The sequence below is a fragment of the Heterodontus francisci genome, chromosome 2 (genome assembly GCF_036365525.1).
Source record: "Heterodontus francisci isolate sHetFra1 chromosome 2, sHetFra1.hap1, whole genome shotgun sequence".
Classification (NCBI taxonomy): Eukaryota; Metazoa; Chordata; class Chondrichthyes; order Heterodontiformes; family Heterodontidae; genus Heterodontus; species Heterodontus francisci.
In genome coordinates, this window is record NC_090372.1 from 168,484,703 (window position 1) to 168,507,802 (window position 23,100).

General features: G+C 41.7%; 1 protein-coding gene across 1 annotated transcript in view; it reads right to left on the reverse strand.

Moving 5' to 3' along the window:
* Positions 1 to 12,302: 12,302 nt before the first annotated feature.
* The window catches only part of dnajc1 (DnaJ (Hsp40) homolog, subfamily C, member 1), a 264,300-nt gene continuing 253,502 nt past the window's right edge, over positions 12,303 to 23,100 (reverse strand). Inside the window, exon 12 of the mRNA XM_068013710.1 lies at positions 12,303 to 17,841. Within this exon, the coding sequence (XP_067869811.1) occupies positions 17,773 to 17,841 (69 nt within the window). The 3' untranslated portion in view covers positions 12,303 to 17,772. The remainder of the gene's footprint in view (positions 17,842 to 23,100) is intronic.

Here is a 23,100-nt window from a genome sequence, read left to right on the forward strand (position 1 = left end):
ATGTTGCATCTCCTCCCAGAGCTTAAGTTCCCTAACTGGAAAACATTCTTGCTTTACACCCTTTCTTAGCAACATATTTCTCTTTTCTATGTAGGCATATCTTCTGTTTCAGGTTCTCGTACCAGATCAGATCTTGCTAACCTTTTACAAAGATTTGTTGAAGGCTAGGTGTCTTGATTTTAAACAAGTTTTAAATTGGTCCTTAGATTTGCTGATGGCTGTGTTTGTGACTTCAGGTGCCTCTCATCCAAGTGTGACATTGACAGCTTGCTAAATTCATTTTACGTTTTCAGTTCAAACCCATCATGATAGCCTTAAGGGAAATTTTCATGAGGGAATCCATCATAAACATAAGAACTAGTAAATTATTGGCAGCACACAAAATGTGCCAACTAATATCTCTGTCCTACACTTCTGAAGCTATTGTTAACCACAGAAAGGGACCTACTAGTTTTAAATGAAGCATGTGCTTTATGGTAGCTCATACTGAGTTGACTCAGTACATAGATCTTTCTTTAAAAAGAGTACAGCATCAAAGCAAATTGCTGGCCCACCAGTCTGTCTTCCTGATCAGCACAATTGCAGTTCCCCCTAGCACCATCTGAAAAGTTAATTTGGTTAATTATCTCTGCCTTTCACTTTTTTGAATCATGACCTCTTTGAATCTTTTCTCAAGTAGCAAATCGTTTCATAATGTGAATTTAACTTAAATTTGAGCAAGAAAGGCCCTAGCTTCCCAATGAATCTATACTGAATCAAAGTACTTATATGGATCCAAGTTCAATCTATAGTTGGTGTAAAATTAGCTAATATTTAGAGGCAAAGGTAGGTGTGCTACAATGGCTTTGGACTGGGGAATATCAGCCTATGGTTTTACTTCCTGCTTATTCTCCAGTTTTTCAAATGTTTGTCGACCTTTTGTCCTTATGGTGTTGGTACATGCACTGTGGTGTTAGGAAGGAAGTTCCAGGATTCTGACCAAGTGACAGTGAAGCAATGGCGATTATAGTTCCAAGTCAGGATGGTGTGTGGTTTGGAGGGGAACTTGAAGATGGTGGTGTTCCCATGCATCTGCTGCCCTTGTTCTTCTAGGTGGAAGAGTTTGCATTGACTGTACAAGGTGTTAGGTTTGTGTTTTAGATCAAGCTTTCAACAGCTGATGATCATGGCCTTGAGTTCTACTGAAACACAAAGCAATTCAACTGCCCCACTGATAGTTTTTAAAAATCAAAGACTATCTTTGTTTTGCCTAAAAGAACAGATTTTTTCATTGATTGATGGGACGGGAACATTGTTAGCAAGGCCAGCATTTATTGCCCTTGATGGTGATGAACTGCTATCTTGAACCAGTGCAGTCCTTATGACCAGTGAAGGAATGTCAGCATAGTTCCAAGTCAGGATGGTGTATGGTTTGGGGAGGAGGGAAACTTTAAGATGGCGGTAGATGTGCATCTACTGCCCTTGCTCTTCTAGGTGGAAGAGGTTTCGAGTTTGGAAGGTGCTGTCGAAGGAGCCTCAGCAAGCTGCTGCAGTGCATCTTGTAGATGGTGCACACGGCTATCGGGTAGAGGAAGTGAATGTTGAAGGTGGTGGATGGCGTGCCAATCAAGTGGGCTGCTTTCTCCTGGATAGTGTCGAGCTTCTTGTGTTCTTGAGTCACACTCATCCAGGCACATGGAGCATATTCCATTGCATTCTTTACTTGTTGCCTTGTAGATGGTGGCCAGGCTTTGGGGATTCAGGTGAGTTACTCACTGCAAAATTCCCAGCCTCTGACCTGCTCTTGTAGCCACATTATGGCTGGTCCAGTTAAGTTTCTGATCAGTGGTAACCCCAGGATGTTGATGGTGGGGAATTCTGTGATGGTAATGCTGTTGAATGGCAAGGGGGTGGTGGTTAGATTCTCTTGTTTGAGACGGTCATTGCTTGGCACTTAAGTGGCAAGCAACATTTGTGCCACCCATTATCCCAAGCCTGAATGTTGGCCAGATCCTGCTGTATGCAGGCATGGACTGCTTCAATATCTGAGGCGTCTCAAATGATACTGAACACTGCAATCATCAGCGAACATCCCCACTTCTGACCTATGATGGAGGGAAGGGTGAAGCAGCTGAAGATAGTTGGACCTGGGAGACTACCTTAAGCAACTTTTGCAGCGATATCCTGGGGCTGAAGTGATTGACCTCCAACAATCACAACCATCTTCCTTTGTACTAGCTATGACTCCAACCACTGTAGAACTTTTTTCTTCCAATTCCCTTAGACTTCAATTTTACTGGTGCGCCTTTATGCCATACTTTGTCAAATGCTGTCTTAATGTCCAGGACAGTCACTCTCACCTCACCTCACCTGAATTCAGCTTTTTTTGTCCATGTTTGGACCAAGGCTGTGAAGAAGTCTTGAGCCAAGTGGCCCTGGCAGAACCAAACTGAGCAGGTTATTGCTGAATAAGTGCCGTTTGACAGCACTGTTAACAACACTTTACTGACAATTGAGATAGTGATGGGCAGCAATTGGCCAGATTGGATTTGTCCTTTTTTTGTAAACAGTAATACCTGGGCAATGTTTCAGTGTTGTGTAGATGCCAGTGTTGTAGCTGTACTGGAACAGCTTGGCTAGGGGAATGGTTAGTTCTAGAACATAAGTCTTCAGTACTACAGCTGGCACATTGTATACAGCAGAGGTTATGGGCTGTGGCAGTGAGTTTTAGGTTACCTGATGTTACGTTGAGTGAATTGAATTGTTTGGAGTATAGTATCTGTAATACTAGGGACCTCAAGAAGATGATTGCAACTGCTTCAGTCTTATCTGTTGCATTGATGTGCTGGGCTGCCCCGTCATTGAGGATGGGGATGTTTAAGTATCTTCTGCTTCGTTATTCAATTGTCCACCACCATTCATGACTGGATATGGCAGGGCTGCAGAGCTTTGATTGCTTAGCTAGGTTTATCGTATGCTGCTTCCGCTGTTTAGTATGCACGTATTCCTGTGTTATAGCTTCACCAGGTTGGTGGCACCTTGCATTCTATTTACAATTCCTCGTTGCTCATCAAAGCTCTTACTGCCTGCTTTTGTATGTACAACTGACCAGTTCTCCCAACTGCAGTCCATTACACAATTTCATAACCTTGCAATTGGATATTAAACTTTGGGGATCTATTTCCAAATCCTATGTGCCATGGCAATTCCAGTCACAATAGGGTTTAATTAACAGCATTCCCAAATATTTTTTTCACTGACCTTGGGGGGTATTTCACTATTTGCATCACTAATTTCTACTTTATTTATTCTCAAGGTTAGTGGACAAAGAATGTAATACCCTTCTAGTCGATGATAAAACTTTCCTTTAACAAACATTTTAAGTGGATACATTTTGTGGAGTACTCCGCATATTAGAGAAAATTGCATTTTTATAGCAACCTTCGTTTTATTGCTGTCAAGGAGACAACTTGAGGTCCAGTACTTCACTTTTTCTTTGCCATTAAGCATTCAGGTCAGATACAGCCCAGGCTAGATGGACAGAAATAAAATCCGAGTACTTACTGATGTGTGTGTTCCATTGGCTATGCTCGCTGTGACTGTGGCTTCTGAAACTTCAAATTAATACAATTTTTTTGCTGTTCTCATTAGGAAGTGAAAAGTCATTTCACTATAACCTTGGTGTTCAGCAGCTACTCTATTATAAAAAAAATGAAAATTGTGGAAATACAGAGAAACATAATTATGTTTCAGGTGTGCAGGAGCCATGAGTTCTGATCTGCCTTAACCACAGATGCTGATGACCCTGTGTACTCCAACATTTCCTGTTTGTATTTATAGTATTTGTTGTTTCCCCTATTTATTTTACTGCTTTTATACTGGCATTTGTTTGGATTCTGCTCTTATCCTGGCAGCATGAAAACTGAGTTGACAGTTATGTTTCAACTAACCTCAGCAACAGAAGCAACTAGCAGTGTACAAGTTGCTATAAACATCGAAATCATTAACTCGATTTGCATCAAGACATGAAAAGAAGAAAAGATTCAGTATGTCTTTCCCATTCGTAATGTTATTTATCTCTCATTGCCCAGTTAAGTGGTTGGATTATATTTATCTCTATATTCTGCTGTCATCCACAAACTTTTTATAACTAGTCCTCTGCTCCAAATACCTTTGTCAACTAATTATTATGAACAGTAAGGATCCCAGGATTGATCCACGATCTATTAATATAATCTACAGCTTTATCTTGTGTAACGCTTGCAATAGCAACATGTACGTTAGCTCCATGTAGTTTTCCTTTTTTCTGAAAGCCAGGCAGTGACCATCACCCCTTGACATTCAATGGCATCATCATCACTGAATCCCCCACTAACATCCTAGGGGCTACCATTGACAGAAACTGAACTGGAGTGGCCATATAAATACTACGGCTACAAGAGCAGGTCAGAGGCTAGGAATCCTGTGGTGGGTAACTCACCTCCTGACTCCCCAAAGCCTGTCCACCATCTACAAGTCACGAGTGTGATGGAATTCTCTCCACTTGCCTGGATTGGTGCAGCTCCAACAACACTCAAGACGCTCGACGCCATCCAGGACAAAGCAGCCCGCTTGCTTGGCACCCTATCCACAAACAAACATTCACTCCCTCCACCATTGACGCACACTGGCAGTGTGTACCATCTACAAGATGCACTGCAGTAATGCCCCAAGACTCCTTAACCAGCACCTTCCAAACCCACGACCTCGAGCAACTAGAAGGACAAGATTAGACAAATGTCTGGAATTGCTGTCGGGTACGTCCAATCCAATGTTGTAACTTTGGCAGAAACCTGAGAAACAGTAGTTTACACTGTTCCTTCAGGGTTTCTGATAATCTTCTGCCAAAGTAACAGTTGGCGATCAGAGCACCTCTGCAGTTGCAGTCACTCAGATTTAAATATACTTAGATTGCTTCCTTTATATTAAATTGAGCTTTTCCCACAATTGAAGTCAATCTCCAATCCCTACAATTCCAAGGGTTATTTTTCTGGCATATTAAAAATATATTCCAGTTTTGTTGTCCAACACTATCTCCTCATTTTTGCATAATTGCTGTCATATCCCCTTCTGCCCTCATTTTTTTTTTGTATTTACTGATGGAATACAGATTCAACTACTCAAGTTTATTACAGCATTTAGCTCTGCACTGTACTTAATCTTAAGATGTCAGACTTGGCTCAGTGATAAGACTCTGCTTGAGGTAGGAGGTCATGGTTTGAAACCTCATTCCAGAGACCTGAACACAATCAAGATTGCCTGCCTTTTCAGTACTCCCCAATCTCCAGCCCAATAGTCGTTCCTCAACCAACCGTACTAAAGACAAATGGTCATTTCTCATATCACCATTTGTGGACAAATTGATTACTGCATTCCCTTACATTCTGGACGTATAGATGAGGAAGGAGAGGGGTGCAAAGCAGAGATTTGTTGCAGACTTTTGGGGACAAAAGTGCTAAGGTGGGACGACAAGCCATTGCTGACGCTGCCCTGCTACAATCAGATTGGTAGAAGTGAAACCAAGTATGTGCAAATTCCAGAACTGAAAAATGGAGGAAAGGGATTGGAGGAAGATGGTATTGTCAAGCCACGTTGAAAGATACACAGAGGGCATGGAGAGAAAATGCACCACAATTATAGCAAATGCAATTTGTGACTTTGGTTAGGATTGTTTCAGAGCTGTGGCAGGGCCTGAATTCTGAATGGAGATCCATGCAGACGTGTATTTTGGAGACAATATGTTCAAGGGCTTGAGAGAAAAAGGAAGGTTGGAGACGGAATAGTAGTTTTCAAGGACAGAGGAGTTGAAGGTAGCTCATATATGTTCCTTTTATTGATGTACTTACTTTCTGTATCTTATATCATCCCGAGGATATGCAGGAAGTGGCAGCCAGAATATAACAGATTGGAAGTAGGTACCAGCTGCAGTTTAGATGGAGCTGGCAGCATTGGAAGAGGGAGTTTCTAATGCTTAGCATAGGCAGAGATAGAGCTATCGGAATGTGGGATAAGTGAACAGTGAGAGATGAGAAAGGGATGGAATAGGATAAATCTTTGTGCTGCTCCTAGATCACATGCATAAACCAGTACTGATGTTGAGCATCCATGACACCGGAGAAGGCTCAGAGCAGAAATTAAGTCCATGTTGGACTTAATATGCAGTGGGTATCTTTGAGCAAGCTTAGCAATATGTTTCCCAAAATTTATGTGGCGTCAAATTTAATTTTAGTGCTCATTACAAACTCAGGACAATCGTGATACCTTCTCAGGTTCAGTGGCATCGGTTGCTCCACTGAGCAGTCTAAGCCTCTTAACTACAGGAGTTGACACTGACCAAAATCTATATGCATATTAGCATCATGCAGAGAAAACAAATCAGAAAAAATAGCATGTTTGTAATCTGAACTGGATATGCCTTTCACATATATGTTTCTTCAATGTTTCCAAAGGTGGACTGAGAAATAAGTATTGCACAAGTAGGATAAACATACAGAATGGGAGGGAGCTATGATCAATTCAGTTAATCCAAATAGTATCACTTACCCATCTTGCAATAATGCAAAATAAAACAGAGTGCCCCAGTGTGTTCCCTTAATTGACAAAGATGATTATTTGGTACTTACTGCCTACGAGGGTGGTGGAAGCAGACGATCAGTGGTTTCAAAAGGAAATTAAATGGACACAAAGTAAATAAACATGCAGGGCTACAGGGATAAAGCAGGGGAATGGACCTGTCTGGGATTGCTCTGCAGAGCCTGAATGGTCTCCATCCGTGCCATTATGATTCTTACTCAACTATTCCTGCAATCTTCTGATCTGTTTCTGAAAAGTCGATGCAACTTTTAAAAGTACAACTGTCTTTGCTGCATACAATTTCAAAAAATTCCCTGTTTATTGCCAAAAAGGATATTAAAGAATTTGCAATACAGTGGTTGTGGGGCATAAGTTAACAAAATGCTTTAATTTTTACAATCTATAATGATATAATAGTACTAAGTCATTAGCATAACTACCTATTGTATCAGCCCCCATTTTAAACTTGCATGAATACACTATGCTTTAAAACACAGAATTTAAATAATAACTATCTAATGAAACAACTCAAAGGAATGTTCAATAGTCAATGAGCAACTAACAACCTATAAGCGATAAAATAGTTTTTCAGGTGATAATTTTACTAAATTATAAATTTGAGCTGATCAGGAGGCATCCTACCCTACAGCCACTAAATCAATACAAATTAGGGACGCCATTCAAAAAAAAACATTTCCCAATCACAGCATCTCTTGACAGGAATTTGTAACATACAGCCTAACCTCATTAAAATGCATCAAATTCAATATGAATGTCTTTCACATTATTAGGTGATATAAAGAACCAATACAGGCCAGGACTGTACAGTGTGAGTGTGAGCCAGCTTTATTAGTCACTGAAAGCTAACATGCAGGTACAGCAAACAATTAAGCAGGCAACTGGTATGATGGCCTTCATTACAAGAGGATTTGAGTATAGGAGTAAAGATGTCTTACTGCAATTATATAGAGCCTTGGTGAGACTGCATCTGGAGTATTGTGTGCAGTTTTGGGTCATCTAAGGAAAGTTATACTTGCCATAGAGGGAGTGCAATGAAGGTTCACCAAACTAATTCCTGGGAAGGAGGGATTGTCCTATGAGGAACAATTAAATAGACTGGACCTTTATTCTCTGGAGTTTAGGAGAATGAGAGGTGATCTCAGTGAAACATACAAAATTCTTACAGGGCTAGAGAGGGTAAATGCAGGATGTTTCCCCTGGCTAGGGAGTCTAGAACAAGGGGACAGAGTCTCAGAATAAGGGGCAGGCCATTTAGGACTGAGATGAGGAGGGTGGTGAATCTTTGGAATTCTCTAAACCCACAGGGCTGTGGAGGCTCAATCATTAAGTATGTTCAAGACTGAGATTGATAGATTTCTACACATTAAAATCATGTGGGGATAGTGCAGGAAAATGGTGTTAAAGTAGATCATCAGCCATGATCTCATTGAATGGCAGAGCGGGCTTGAAGGGCTGAATGGCCTACTCCTGCTCCTATTATGTTTTTTTTTATAACATTTTTGCCTCGACTATTCTGAAAGCCATCTCCAACTTGGAAAACCAAACTGAGTAACTACATAACAGCAGTCACAATGTATTGCCACGTGATTTATGATGTTCCTGCAAAATGTGATAGATTTACAATTATATAGCTCCTTGTCTCTGATAGCTCTTTACATGAAGTTCTTCCCAACATCTGTCCTAAATTGTCTCAGGTGAGGGTACCTTCAAGTCAACCAGATCACTTGCGGCACCTGGAGAAAGGTGGCACTGGTAGCAACTGGCAACTTCTTCATCCAGGACTGTAGAACAGTGATGCAATAAGTTTCACATTCTCAGCAGAGTATTCCAGGCAACACACTGGACAACTCTCCCTTTTCTTTCTTGCCTGAGCATCAGCACTCCACCTCCAAAGCAACACTTACACATCAACAAGATAGCATCCTTTTTTCTCATTACCTAAGGAAGCTATGCAAAAATATTACTTATGTCATAGTTTAGGCAATTTAATGTAGCAAATGCAAACTATTTCTAATACTTCAGCAGCAAGGACAGCTTAATAACTTTTTTTGGCACTTAAAATTCAAGTCAAAGCCTAGTGTTATTCTGCCATCTTCCAAAGAAAAGGGGGAAATCACATGATGAAGCCAATGATGGAAATTACAAATTTGCTTAGACATCCAGTCAATGAAAATACATTACGTTTAAGGAGTCACCTGCAAGACCTCCCGAGCTCTACAGCATCTCCTCCACATAGAAGGACAAGGGCAGCAGACATGTGGGAAAACCACCATCTGCAAGTTTCCCTCCAAGTCACACACCATCCTGACTAGAAAATATAGTGCTGTTTCCGGAACTCCCACCCTATCAGCACTGTGGGCGTATCCGCACCAGATGGACTGCAGTGGTTCAAGGCAGGCGCTCATCACCCTTTCAAGGGAAATTAGGGATGGGCAACAAATGCAGGCCTTGCCAGTGACGCCCACATCTCACAAAACAAATAAAAAAATGCCAGTCTTCAAACAATTTGATTCCCTCCATGTGATATCAGGAAATGGCTGAAAACACTGGATACAGCAAAGGCTATGAGCTCTGACAACATGCCAACAATAGCAGTGAAAGCTTCTGCTCCAGAACTAGCCACGTCCCTAGCCGAGCTGTTCTAATATATCCACAACACTGGCACCTACCCGACAATATGGAGAATTGTCCACGGATGCCCTGTCCCGAAAAAGCAGGCCAAATCCAATCTGGCCATTTACCATCCCGTCAGTCTACTCTGGATCAACAAAGTGATGGAAGTAGTTGTCATCAAGCGGCACTTACTCAGGAATAACCTGCGCATTGATGCTTGGTTTGGGTTCTGCTAAGGGCACTTCATCTCCAGACCTCATTACAGCCTTGGTCTAAACATGGACAAAAGAGCTGAATTCAAGAAGTGAGGCAAGAGTTACTGCCCTTGACATCAAGGCAGCATTTGACCGAGTGTGGTATGAAGGAGCCCTACCAAAGTTGAAGTTAATGGGAATCGGGGAAAACTACACTGGTTGCGATCATATCTCGCACAAAGGAAGATGGTTGTGGTTGTTGGAGGCCAAACATCTAAGCCCCAGGACATCGCTGCATAAATTCCTCAGGGTAGTGTCCTAGGCACAACAATCCACAGCTGCTTCAGCATTGACCTTGCCTGTATCTTAAGGTCAGAAGTGGGGATGTTCACAGATGATTGCAGTGTTCAGTTGAGTGACTCCTTAGATACTGAAGCAGACTCTGTCCACATGCAGCAAGACCTGGACAATATTCAGGCTTGGGCTGATCAGTGGCAAGTAACATTCACACCACATATATTCCAAGCAATGACCATCTCCAACAAGAGAATCTAACCATCTCCCCTTGACATTCAACAGCATTACCATCACTGAATCCCCTACCGTCAACATCCAAAGGGTTACCATTGACCAGAAACTTAACTGGGCCAGCCATATAAATACTGCAGCTACAAGAGCAGGTCAGAAGCTCGGAATTCTGCAGCAAGTAACTCATCAGGAACATAGGAGTAGGCCATTCAGCCCGCTCCGCTATTCAATTAGATCATGGCTGATCATCTACCTCAACGCCACTTTCCCATACTATCCCCATATCCCTCGATGTCATTCATATTCAGATATCCTTGATTTCCGTCTTGAACATACTCAATGATTGAGCTTCCACAGCCCTCTGGGGTAGAGAATTCCAAAGATTCACCACTCTGAGTGAAGAAATTTCTCCTCACCTCAGTCTTAAATGGCCTACCCCTTATTCTGAGACTATGTCCCCTGGTTCTAGATTCCCTAGCCAGGGGAAACATCCTATTCACATCCACCCTGTCACGCCCTTTAAGAATTTTGTAAGTTTCAATGAGATTACCTCTCATTCTTCAAAACTCTAGAGAATACAGCCCCAGTTTCCTCAATCTCTCCTGATAAGACAATCCCACCATTCCAGAGATTAGTCTGGTGAACCTCCATTGCACTCCCTCTATGGCAAGTATATCCTTCCTTAGATGAGACGACCAAAACTGTACACAGTACTCCAGGTGCGGTCTCACCAAGGCTCTATGTAATTGCAGCAAGACTTCTTTATTCCTGTATTCAAAACCTCTTGCGATGAATGCTAACATACCATTTGCCTTCCTAATTGCTTGCTCATGACTCATGAACAAGGACACCCAAGTCCTTTTGGACATCAACACTACCCACTCTCCCACCATTTAAGAAATACTCTGACATGTTTTTTCTACCGAAGTGGATAACTTCACACTTATTCACATTATATTCCATCTGCCATGTTCTTGCCCATTCACTTAGCTTGCCCAATACCCCTTGAAGCCTCCTTGCACCCTCCTCACAATTTACATTCCCACCTAGTTTTGTGTCATCAACAAATTTGGAAATATCACATTTGGTACCCACAGCCAAATCATTGATATAGAGTGTGAACAGCTGTGGCCCCAGCACTGATCCTTGTGGTAACCCCACTATTAACAGCCTGCCATCTTGAGAATGACCCATTTATTCCTACTGTCTGTTTGCTGTCTGTTAACCAATTCTCAATCCATAACAGTATATTACCCCCAATCCCATGTGCTCTAACTTTGTTTACTAACCTCCTGTGCGGGACCTTATCAAAAGCCTTCTACAAATCCAAATACACCACACCCACTGGTTCTTCTTTATCTATACAAGTAACATCCTCAAAAAACTTCAACAGGTTTGTTAAACATGATTTCCCTTTCATAAATCCATGTGACTCTGCCCAATCATAATATTTTCCATGATGATAGTACACTTCCAGAACCCCAGGATGGAAAAGCACTCTACAGATAAGGAGGTACACTCAGGGGGGAAAGTGCAAGACGCCATGAAACCCTGCCAGCACTGCAGAGCCAGAAAGACCCACAGATATGAACTGTGTTCTGTTCAAAGCTGAAAGCTTTAACTCACTCCCGACTCCCCAAAGCCTGCCCACCATCTACAAGGCACAGGTCAGGAGAGTGATGAAATACTCTCCATTTGCCTGGCTGAGTGCGACTCCAACACCCAAGAAGCTTGACATCATCCAAGACAAAGCAGCTCGCTAGATCAGCACTTCATCCACCAGCTTAAACATTCACTCCCTCCACCACCGGTGCACAGTGACAGCAGCGTATGCCAAATACAAGATGCACTGCAGCAACTTGCCAAGCTTCCTTCGACAGCACCTTCCAAACCTGTGACCTCTACCAACTAGAAGGGCAAGGGCAGCAGGCGCATGGGAACAACACCTTCTGCAAATTCCCCTCCAAGCCACACTCCGTCCTGACTTGGAACTATTAATCGCTGCTCCTTCACTGCCACTTGGTCAAAAACCTGGAACTCCCCAACAGCACTTTGGGTGCACCTACACCAGATGGACTGCAGCAGTTCAAGAAGGTGCCTAACCACCATCTTCTCAAGTGCAATTAGGGAACAGCACTTCCCAGTGATGCTCACATCCCATAAAGAAATAAAGAGGAGCTAAAAATAACAAAAATAAAGGAACCTCAAAAATATAATGGGAACATATATTCTAAATAAATGCTAACAATAGCATATAGTGTGATCAGGAAAGATAATTATGGGCTATACCACATACATCCATTAAACCATCAGCATAGTGATTCAAAGTAAAAAATAAAAATAGTATTTTCAGTCGACAGCCTTCCTTTCAAAACCACCACACATGCAACAAAAACCTTGCTGGACCCTCTGTTCTTGTAAATTACCATCTCTTTCCAATCTGCTTTTTCTTTGGAAAGTCCTTGAAGGTGGTAGCCCCACCCAAATCTGTGCCCCTCTTTCCTGCAACTCTGTTTGAATTATTTCAGTCAGTTTTCCATCTCTGCTGGTGCCAAAACAAACTGATGTAAAGTCACAAACATTCACTACCCTCTTCAAGGCAGTCATCATCAACATCTCCTCAAAATAAAACACCTCTCCATTAAACATCTGGTTTCCACCTTGTCAACAGCAGTCATATGCACTTACTGCTTGTTGTTGGGATGTCAAAAGTAATATCTGCCATCAGCATAACTTTTATTTATTCTGTTTACATCTTTCATGGGAGAAGTAGTGGAAATATCCATAGAAACCTTCATGTCCAGAAAACAAAGAATTCTCAGGTTGACTTAGACCCAGCCTCCATACAGAAAAGCAGGAGCTAGTCATCGTTATGACCGAGGCGAGAACAGTGCAGTGTTTTTTCTAGTTCCACTTCTCCACAGGTCACAACATATATTTAAAGGTTTACCAAGTTACCAATACAGTCCATCATATACTCTATTCTTTATCCCAGAATAAAATACACCAACCAGGTTTCTGCAATAACAAAATTATCAGTTTATTATAAAACAAGACATAACCAGTAATGAACCAAAGCATAAACTGAGTGAAATATGTAAGTTCCCTTTTGCCTTAGCCACAGACACACACATACACACCGGTTAACAGTAAAAAAAAAATTCTTTTTGGAGCCATTACAAAGTAAAATACCAAAAAGAATACTTTGACCAAATGCTTGCTAATTCGTGAAGGGAAAAAAAAGATATGGAAAGATGTCAGTTGTCCCTTTTTGGTTTGGCGTCCTAAATATGCATTGACGGCTGTCTCTGGGAGCTTCCCAGAACAGTTCTTTTCTGGCGACGTTGAGGATCAGTTCAGCAAGCTTTCCAGAAGAAATGCGGCAACAGGCGTTTCTGGCAGGCTTTTCAGGAGGAATGCAGCATCAATTTCTCTATTTCTTGCGCTCGCTTACAAGAACTTCTCAAAGAGATGAAAAAAGGCTGAGCTGGGGTTTTGTCGTTGGCAGGTTGATTCATAAACTTCTCTCAGAACACTGTCCAAACCCCAACTGACTGTCCAAAGTGAAACCAAAAACAATCTCAAGAGTCAAGCCTACTGACCCATATAAATCTTGACCTGTCACTTCTCTGTAAATATCTCCCCTCAGTTCAAAAAGCCCCTGCTGGGTATTTATCTGAAGGCAGGTGACTTCCAGTAAGGGCTGTTTACAAACTAAGTCACCTCAGTGTCCTTTCAATGACCCCAGTGAAAAGGCATCCATGGAATTCTTTCCAGTTTTCCCCAAATAAAACAGTGTCCGTAATTCCAAAATACGAGTCCTCAAAAAAAACTTTAAAAATAAAGAAGCACTGTCATAACTTTGTCAAAGAGACAATGCAGCCTAATGCTCTTTACTTTAATAGAAAGAACTGAATGTAGGCACAAGTGGAAGAATATCCAAAATCACTGATACCAAATTAGGCAACATGATAAAGTATGAAGAATGCAAAAAACTGAATGAGGGCATCGATAGGTTAGCAGATGAAATCCAATGGGAAGTAGTGCACTTTGGGGAAAAAAATTGAAGAAAATATATCCTAAAGGGTATGATTCTCTCAGTGCAGGAATAGAGATGTAGGGGTGCAGATACAGACTCTTTAAAAGTGACAGTGCAGGCAGAAAAGGCAAAGGTAAATAGGATTCCGGGTTTTACATTGGAGGCACTGAATATTAAAAACATGGGAGTGTTGTATCTGACTGAGGCACTGGTTAAGTTTCATTTGGGATAGGGTGGCAACTGAACAGAAGGGACCGGTTTAAGAAGATTTTGAGAAATTGTAGATGGTGGTTTTGGAGGTGGTATTGGTAATGCAGGAGGAGAGTGATAGTAATTACAGTATTAAGTGCAATGCTAGACACCAAATTACAGGAAGGATCTTAGAGCCACTGAAAATAGTCTCTGGATTGTTCCAGGAATGAGAGGTTACAGTTAAGAAAATGGGACTTTTCCCCACTGGAACAAGGAAGTTCAAGGGTTGGTCTAATAGAAGTTATTAAAATCATGTAAAATTTTGAGGTAGAGAGATAATTTTCACTGCTTAGTGAATCAAGGGGGCCTAAGCATAGGATTACCACGAAAAGGATGAAGGGACAAGTTCGATGATGGTAGCTCTTTCAAAGAGCTGAAACAGGAACGATGAGGCAAACGATGATTAGAACATACAATTAGAAAATGGAAAGCTTTTTCACAAGCGGCCTTTGTGGCAATATCATCACTGGAAAGGGAATTGGATAGGAATTTGTAAAGGGAGAATATAAACAAAAGGCAGGAAAATGGGATTAGATTAGACAGTTCCATATGAAGAACTAGCCCTGCCAAATGATGAATAGCCAAACGGCTGCATTCAAACACCATAACTTCAACAATTTTAACTCCAGACACCTTCAAACTGGACATTTTCTTGAATCACTTTCAGGATTTTTTACCTTGAGGATAAATTTGTGAAGTTTAGATTTAGAGATACAGCACTGAAACAGGCGGCCCACCGAGTCTGTGCCGACCATTAACCACCCATTTATACTAATCCTACACTAATCCCATATTCCTACCACATCCTCACCTGTCCCTATATTCCCCTACCACCTACCTATACTAGGGGAAATTTTATAATGGCCAATTTACCTATCAACCTGCAAGTCTTTTGGCTGTGGGAGGAAACCAGAGCACCCGGAGGAAACCCACGCAGACACAGGGAGAACTTGCAAACTCCACACAGGCAGTACCCAGAATTGAACCCGGGTCGCTGGAGCTGTGAGGCTGCGGTGCTAACCACTGTGCCGCCCTAATGATGAAACATTTGATGTTACATTGTCCACTTCAGTTAAATGCCTGAGTTAAGCATTTGAAATCAGATACCAAGGATTTGGTCCTGAAAACGATAACAGGAGCAAGCCCCTCCCTGCTTATTCTTAATATAATTGCACACCTGACCATTTCCCCTGTTCCATGGGTTGCAACTCAGTCTGAGCTAATTTCCTATCCATAGTTCCAGGCAATTAATAAGTCAGGTTAACTCTTCCATCGTTCCCTGGAGGTAGGCACTCCGTCCTGTCAAGGCCACATTCATTACTGCCATCGACTGTAGGGAAGCAGAACACCAGACATGACATAGAAATGTAGCATACTTGGGAAGAACAGATGACTTTGGACTCAAGTTCCCAAAGCTTTCTTCCATTGGGGCTTCCTTGCCTCATTTCTCTGTCTGTTATAGCCTAATTGATAAAAATGGATTGCTATGATTAGTCAACAATTCCCTTAACATTGTCTCATGTGACTAGCAGGATGGTAGCAGGTGATCTAGATGGACCTTGGAATTTTTCTCATCCACCACAAACATAACTCATACCTGGGGGAAAAACAATAATTATGCCATAGATCCCGGTTTATAGGGCATGGGAACAGAAAGCCACACAGCCTATCTGCACTCTTATGACAGTACTTATGCATGCATATCATATAGTTTTCCAGAACAAATTAAACTATGTTTTATACCTAGCATAGGTGCAGGATATTTGATGAGGAAGACTGGGTTCTAAAAATTCCTAATTACACTTGGAACCACCCTACTGAGTACACCCAGTATAAACATGGCATTTTCACAAATCCACCCTCAACAGTTTAATGCAATGAGTTCAGATTATGGCAGCAGATCTTAATATGATTACGGCACTGAAAATCAATATGAAAACACCATCTAAAAGGGATGAGGTTTTGTTCCAGTATCATTTAATCCAGATGGTTTACACCAGAGGCTTGAAAATTATACCAGGTTCATAGCAGTACATACCTGATGATAAAAGCATGTCAAGCACGAACAGCTTTGAAAACAGTTTTCACTGTGTACAGATGAAAATGTTAAAACTGAACTCGCTGGGAACTAGATGTACTGTACATTACAGCATGTAGGAAAAATCTGTTACTCAACAGTGAGACTACTTCAGCGTTATGCCGTAGTAAGCAAATGTTTTGGAATCTTAAGTCATCATAACTCATTCGAGATTATTTCCATGGAGATTTCAGCATACAAATGTGTGTGACTACATGAAGCCTTGATTTTTTTAAAATCAATATAAATATCAGTAAAAAACTTCGGCATAAACCAAAATTCAAACACTTAATTACAACTATAGATGCATCACATTTGTCAACTGGACAAGTGTTTGAGACTTTAGAAAAAGTACCACTGAAAGTTTCTATTCTGTGCTGTTCCAGCAACACAGTAACTCGCAGAAACGAAGCTTCACTTTGCTTACAGTAAAGGCTAACTTTGCTACACATTAACATTAATAACGCAGATTGCAGAAAACAAGCTGACAGCGCACTGTACAGAACTCCTTGGCACATTCTCTTTAACTTTACACACGCAAGGATTTATAACTGATTGATTTCTTAAAGACTGCATAAATCAATCCGCAAGGGACTGCCCAAAGGTTTAGTAGGTAGGGACAACATAGGGTGTGGTACTGAGCCATCCTAAACAGGCAGGTCCTTCATCAGATCACCCATCTACATTGTATCAGCTGATCCCAGCCAGGGCTGAAATTGGTCTCAGCATCTTTGAGCGAGGGATAGAAAATCAGCTAGGATTCCGAACCTGTGCATTATCCAGAGATTCACGCTGGAAGCACACATGTGGATATTGACCAAGGACCGGTCTGGTTGTGATTCAGCTATGATGACCACCAATACTTGGGCTAGGGTCATATATGAAGAATAGTCATTTGGGCAAGAGACTGAAGGGCTGTTATCACCCTTGGAGTAGAATAGTATGACGCATCATGGTTCAGGAGAGATGGGGATGAAAAGAAGCAGAAACAGAAAAAAGTAAATTCAAAATTAAACTCCTTAATTAAGATCTTAATTTGCAGTTGGATTTTACATTGTTTCAAAATATCCTGTTCTGTATTAGTATGTTGTAAAATAACTAATCAGTTAAAAATGCAAGGATCCAAAATCTACCATTAATTTGCAAAGGAAAGGAATACAAACTTATAACCAATATAGAGACAAGCATGGAACAGGGGTACAGAAAATTAGTGTCTCAAACAAATTTAAAACTATCCAGATGTGCATGACATTTAATGAACAAATAGGATTCTAAAATATGAAACTATCCGATTATCCTGTAGGAGATGATAACACGTTATTTACTAAGGCACATGACATTGGCAAAAAAGCTGAGGTAAGTTATAAGCAACTAGGCTCCAAGTTTCCACAATATATTTGTCCATGTCACATTACTGCTTCTGGAGGGAGACCAGTGCTCGTAGGTACCATTTTCAGTCAGCTTTTGGCTTGTTTCCTCTTCATAACCAATTCAGCCAGTAGTTTGTATCTGATTATGCATTCTTCCTGCAGGACAATAAGAAACTTGGCAATGAGACTGACCAGTGTTTCACAGGCAAGGTATAAGTAAAAGTTACCTTTCATAGCTCAGTCAACATAGAAAAATACTGCAAGGCATTTTGTAAAGAAAAAAAATGGATATTGAGAACCATAGGAGGAGATTTTGAAAGGGTACCAAAAGCTTGGTCAAAGAAGTGGATTTTAATGAGGGTCCAAAAAACAGGGAGCAGGGAAGAAATTCTAGAGCATGGTGTCTGGATAGCTCTAAATGGTAGGCAACTCAGCTGCTAAAGCCTTCGTCCATGCCTTTGTTACATCTAGACTTGACTATTCCAACACATGCCTGGCAGGCCTCCCGTCTTTCACTGCCCATAAACTCTAGCTCATCCAAAATTCTGATACCCACTCCTAACTCACACCAAGTCCCATTCACCCATCACCCCTGTGTTCGCTGACCTACATTAGCTCCCAGTTAAGCAACGCCTCGATTTTAAAATTCTTATCCTTGTTTTCAAATCCCTTTATAGCCTTACCCCTTTCCCATCTGCTCCAATCCTACAACCCTCCAAAATATCTGTACTGCTCCAATTCTGGCCTCTTGTTCATCCCTGATTTTAAATTGCTCCACCATTGGCAGCCGTGCTTCAGGCTTCCTAGGCCCCAAGTTCTAGAATTCCCTTCCTAAACATCTCTGTCTCTCCATCTTTGTTTCTGCCTTTAAAGAAGCTCCTTGAAATCAGCCTCTTTGACCAACCTTTTGGTCATCTGCCCTCATACCTCAAGTGGCTCAGTGTTAAATTTTATTTGCTAACACTCCTGTTAAGTGCCTTGGAACATTCTACTACATTTCAGTGCTGTATCTCTAAATAAATAAAATAAATTAAAGGCACTATATAAATACAAGTTGTTGATATTGTAATTACAAGTTTTTAGCTTAGGACAGGCAAATGAATTACATCATCTTTTCTGTTCCTATACTTACGGATGAGGAACATAGGAAAGTAAGACCAGAGACAAATCTAAATTAGTGAAAAGTAATGGTTCAAATGTATGTAAATTATTTTAGATGTATTAAGAAAATTTGTTTATAATAATCTACTAGGTAGAATAGTAAAGGCAAAGATGCAAGGGGTGTTCAAAATGCAGCTGGATGCAAGGTGAAGCGAACTGTGTAACTAAGGCTGTAGAGAGTGGTCTAAACTAAATAGTGGGTGGGGAGGGGGGAAATTTAGAAAGTTAACGAGAAAGAGCAAGGCAATAGTACCGGGTAACGATATGGGTATGATAACCAGAGTGTGACAGGAAGGGACAGAGCATACAAACATAAGAGTGCACCAGCAAATAAGATCAGAGTAGGGAAAAATGGCAAAAAGACAGAATTAAAGGCTCTTTATCTGAATGCAAGCAGCATTTGTAAAAAGATGGATTAACTGATGGCACAATAAATGGATATGATATGATAGAAATTACAGAGACGTTCCTGCAAGGTGACCAAGGCTGGGAACTGAATATTCAAGGGTATTTGACATTTCAAACTGATAGGATAGGAAGGATAGGGATAGGAAAAGGAGGTGGGGGAGCTCTGTCAAAGAATGAGATCAGTACAGTGGTGAGAAATGATCTTGGCTCAGAAGATCAGGATGTAGAATCAGTTTGGGTGAAGATAAGAAATAGCAAAAGGAAAGAGGTTGCTGGTAGGAACAGTATTTAGGCCCCTAACAGTAGCTACACTGTAAGACAGAATATAAATCAAGAAATAATGGGGAATAAAAACACAAAGTGCAGGAAATACTCAGCAGGTCTGGCAGCAACTGTGGACAGAGAAACAGAGTTAACGTTTCAGGTCTGTGATGTTTTATCAGAACTGAGTGTATTGTAGCCAAATTTGTGGACGAAACAAAGATAGGGAGGAAAACAGTGTCTAGAAAGAGATATAGATAGGTTAAGTGAGTGGGCCAACATCTGGCAGATGGAGTATAATGTGGGAAAATGTGAGGTTGTCCACTTTGGCAGGAAGAACAGAAAAGCAGAATATTATTTACACGGAGAGAGACTGCAGAAATCTGTGGTACAGAGGGATCTGGGTGTCCATGTACATGAATCACAAAAAGTTAGCATGCAGGTACAGCAAGAAATTAGGAAGACAAATGGAATGTTGGCATTTATTGCAAGCGGGATGGAGTGTAAAAGTCTTGCTACAAATGTACAGGACGTTGGTGATACCGCACCTACAGTACTGCATATAGTTTTGGTCTTCTAACTTAAGGAGGGATATACTTGCATTGGAAGCAGTTCAGAGAAGGTTCACTATACCGATTCCTGGGATGAGGGGTTGTCTTATGATGTAAGGCTGAGCAGGTTGGGCCTATACTCACTGCCGTTTAGAAGAATGGGAGGTGATCTTATTGAAACAAAGATTGTAAGGGGGCTTGACAGGGTAGGTGCTGAGAGGATGTTTCCCCTCATGGGGGCTTCTAGAACTAGGGGGCACAGTTTCAAAATAAGGAGTCTCCCTTTTAAGACAGAGTTGAGAGAAATTTCTTCTCCTAGGGGTTTTAATCTTTGGAATTCCCTTCCCAAGAGAGCAATGGAGACTGGATCATTGAATTTATTCAAGGCCACGTTAGAAGAATTTTGATCTCACAGGGAGTCTAGGGTTATGAGGGCTGGCAGGAAAGCGGGGTTATGAGGGCTGGCAGGAAAGCGGAGTTAAGGCCATAATCAGATCAGCCATGACCTTTTGTATGGAGGAGCGGGCTTAAGGGAGCCAAATGGCCTGATCCTATTTCTTATGATCAATGGGCAAATAGCCTTTTCTATCTTCGACTTTTTCTTAGAAAGCAATAATTCAATTTGAGCCTCATATTGCCATAGACTTCAATGGGGTTTTCATGAGTGGTGAGGTAGGAACATAGGAAGGTGATATTCTGGAGTGTTATGATCCTGTAGCTTTTTTTCCGGGAAGAATGCGGTGTGCCTTTAAGGCTGGGAAAAGGGAGTCGTACTGCTTTAAGGCAGCAGGCTCCAGAAGCTGAGTCAAAGAATGCATTTTCGTTGCCCCGGGATACAGCCATTCGGAGACTGCAATTCAAACGGTGCATACTCGTTGCCTTGAATGCAGCCACTCGGACTGGGTATCGAGAGATACATTTGTTACAATTTAATTTTGAATTGGCTTATAGTGCAATCAGCCTGTTCTAACAGAGGAAACGGACAGACAACTGTGTGCTAGGACCTGAAAGGAGATCTCTTCGACCATTTAAACTGAAGTAAGAGAATTTAGTCTGTTCATTTATTATTCTCTCAAAATTCCAAAAAGTCAAGCCAAAACAGAGATCTCTGATAATTTAAACTGAATGAAGGTAAGTTAGACGGTAACCATCTTTTATCCCTCAAAAATTCTAAAGTCAAATTGATTCATTAAAAAGTGTTTGCAAGTGGTTAATTGTAGAAATTCATCGCTGGAGAAGGAAAGCAACAATTTCGACTTCAGGATTAGACTACAGACTGCTCTACTGAAGAAGAACCTTTTTTCCCCACTGGACGGCTGTGAGGACTTCAAGCAACCTTGGACTGTTCCACATCCGGCAGGAGCATAAAACTGCAAGGATTCTAATTTTTTCTATTTTTAAATGTTGTTTATATCTTAGTAGTGTTTAAGAATTTAGTTTTTCTAGATAGTAGTTGAATAAATAGAGACAGGGCACCTCAGTCCTGTCAAATGCACATCCTGTGCCATGTAGGAACTCCAGGATGCTTCTTGTGGCCTGGGCAACCACATGTGCAGGAAATGCCATCAGCTGGAGGAGCTCAAGCTCACATAGCAGCTGGTGTCACTGCAGTTCATCCACGAAGCTGGAAGCTACATGGATAGCACATTTCAGGAAGTGGTCAGGCTGCACCTTAAGAGTGTGCAGGCAGAGCGGGAATGGGTGACCACCAGAGAGACAGACAGGCAGTTAATGTAGGAAAATCCGCGTGCATCTTGCTCTCGATCTGGTATTCAGTTTTGAATACAACTGAGGGCGAGAGTTCCTCTGAGGAGTACAACCACAGCCAAGTCCATGGTATCATGGTTATCTCAGCTGTACGGGAGGAGGAGCTGGCATGTCAGAAAAGCAGTAGCAGTAGTGGTTTCAATAGTTAGGGGAACATACAAGCGTTAATGCAGCTGCTGATGTGATTCCACGATGGTATGTTGCCTCCCTTGTGCCAGAATCAAGGATGTCATGGAGTGGTTGCAGAACATTCTGAGGACTTGTTTATAATGACCCTGTTTACCTGCACCTTGCAAATAACTAAAGGCGAAGGACTGACATAATCCAGAAATTGAGATGAAATAAATTTGGGCAACCTCAACCCTGTTTGTAGTACATTGGGCCACAGTGCAACCTGTTCATCAATACACACAAGGAGGGATTTTACTCAGGCTTTAAGGATGATAGCTGCCAGAAATGAGAGAATTCATTCTGACATTAGGATGCTCTAAGACAAGAGTTAAAGCACATTGCTGTAAGTGACACAGTGGGGAAACTACAACCCGCATTTGATTCAATGAAGAGTTATTTTCTATTTGTTCGTGGGATCTGGGCATCACTGGGTAGGCCAGCATTTATTGCCCATCCCGAATTGCCACCGAGAAGGTGATGGTGAGCTGCCTTCTGCTGTGGCTACAAGAACAGGTGAGAGGTTGGAAATTCTGCAGTGAATAAATCATCCCCGTCTCCCCAATGCCTGTCCACCATCTACAAGGCACAAGTCAGGAGTGTGATGGAATACCCTCCACTTGTCTGGATGGGTGCAGCTCCAACAATACTCAGGAAGCTCAACACCATCCAGGACAAAGTAGCCCGCTTGATTGGCACTCCATCCACCACCAACACATAGTGGCAGCAGTGTGCACCATCTACAAGATGCACTACAGCAACTCATCAAGGCTCCTTTGACAGCACCTTCCAAACTGGTGACCTCTACCACCTATAAGGACAAGGGCAGCAGATGCATGAGAACACCACCATCTCCAAGTTCCCCTCCAAGCCACACACTATCCTGACTTGGAACTGTATCGCCATTCCTTCACTGTCACTGGGTCAAAATCCTTCTCAATGGCAATTAGGGATGGACAATAAATGCTGGCCTACCCAGCGACGCCCATATCCCACGACCAAATAAAAAAAAACTCGAGCCAAATGCAGGTCGTAGCTTCCCCACTATGTCACTTGCAGCAATGTGCTTTAACTCCTGTCTTAGAGCATGCTGTCAGAA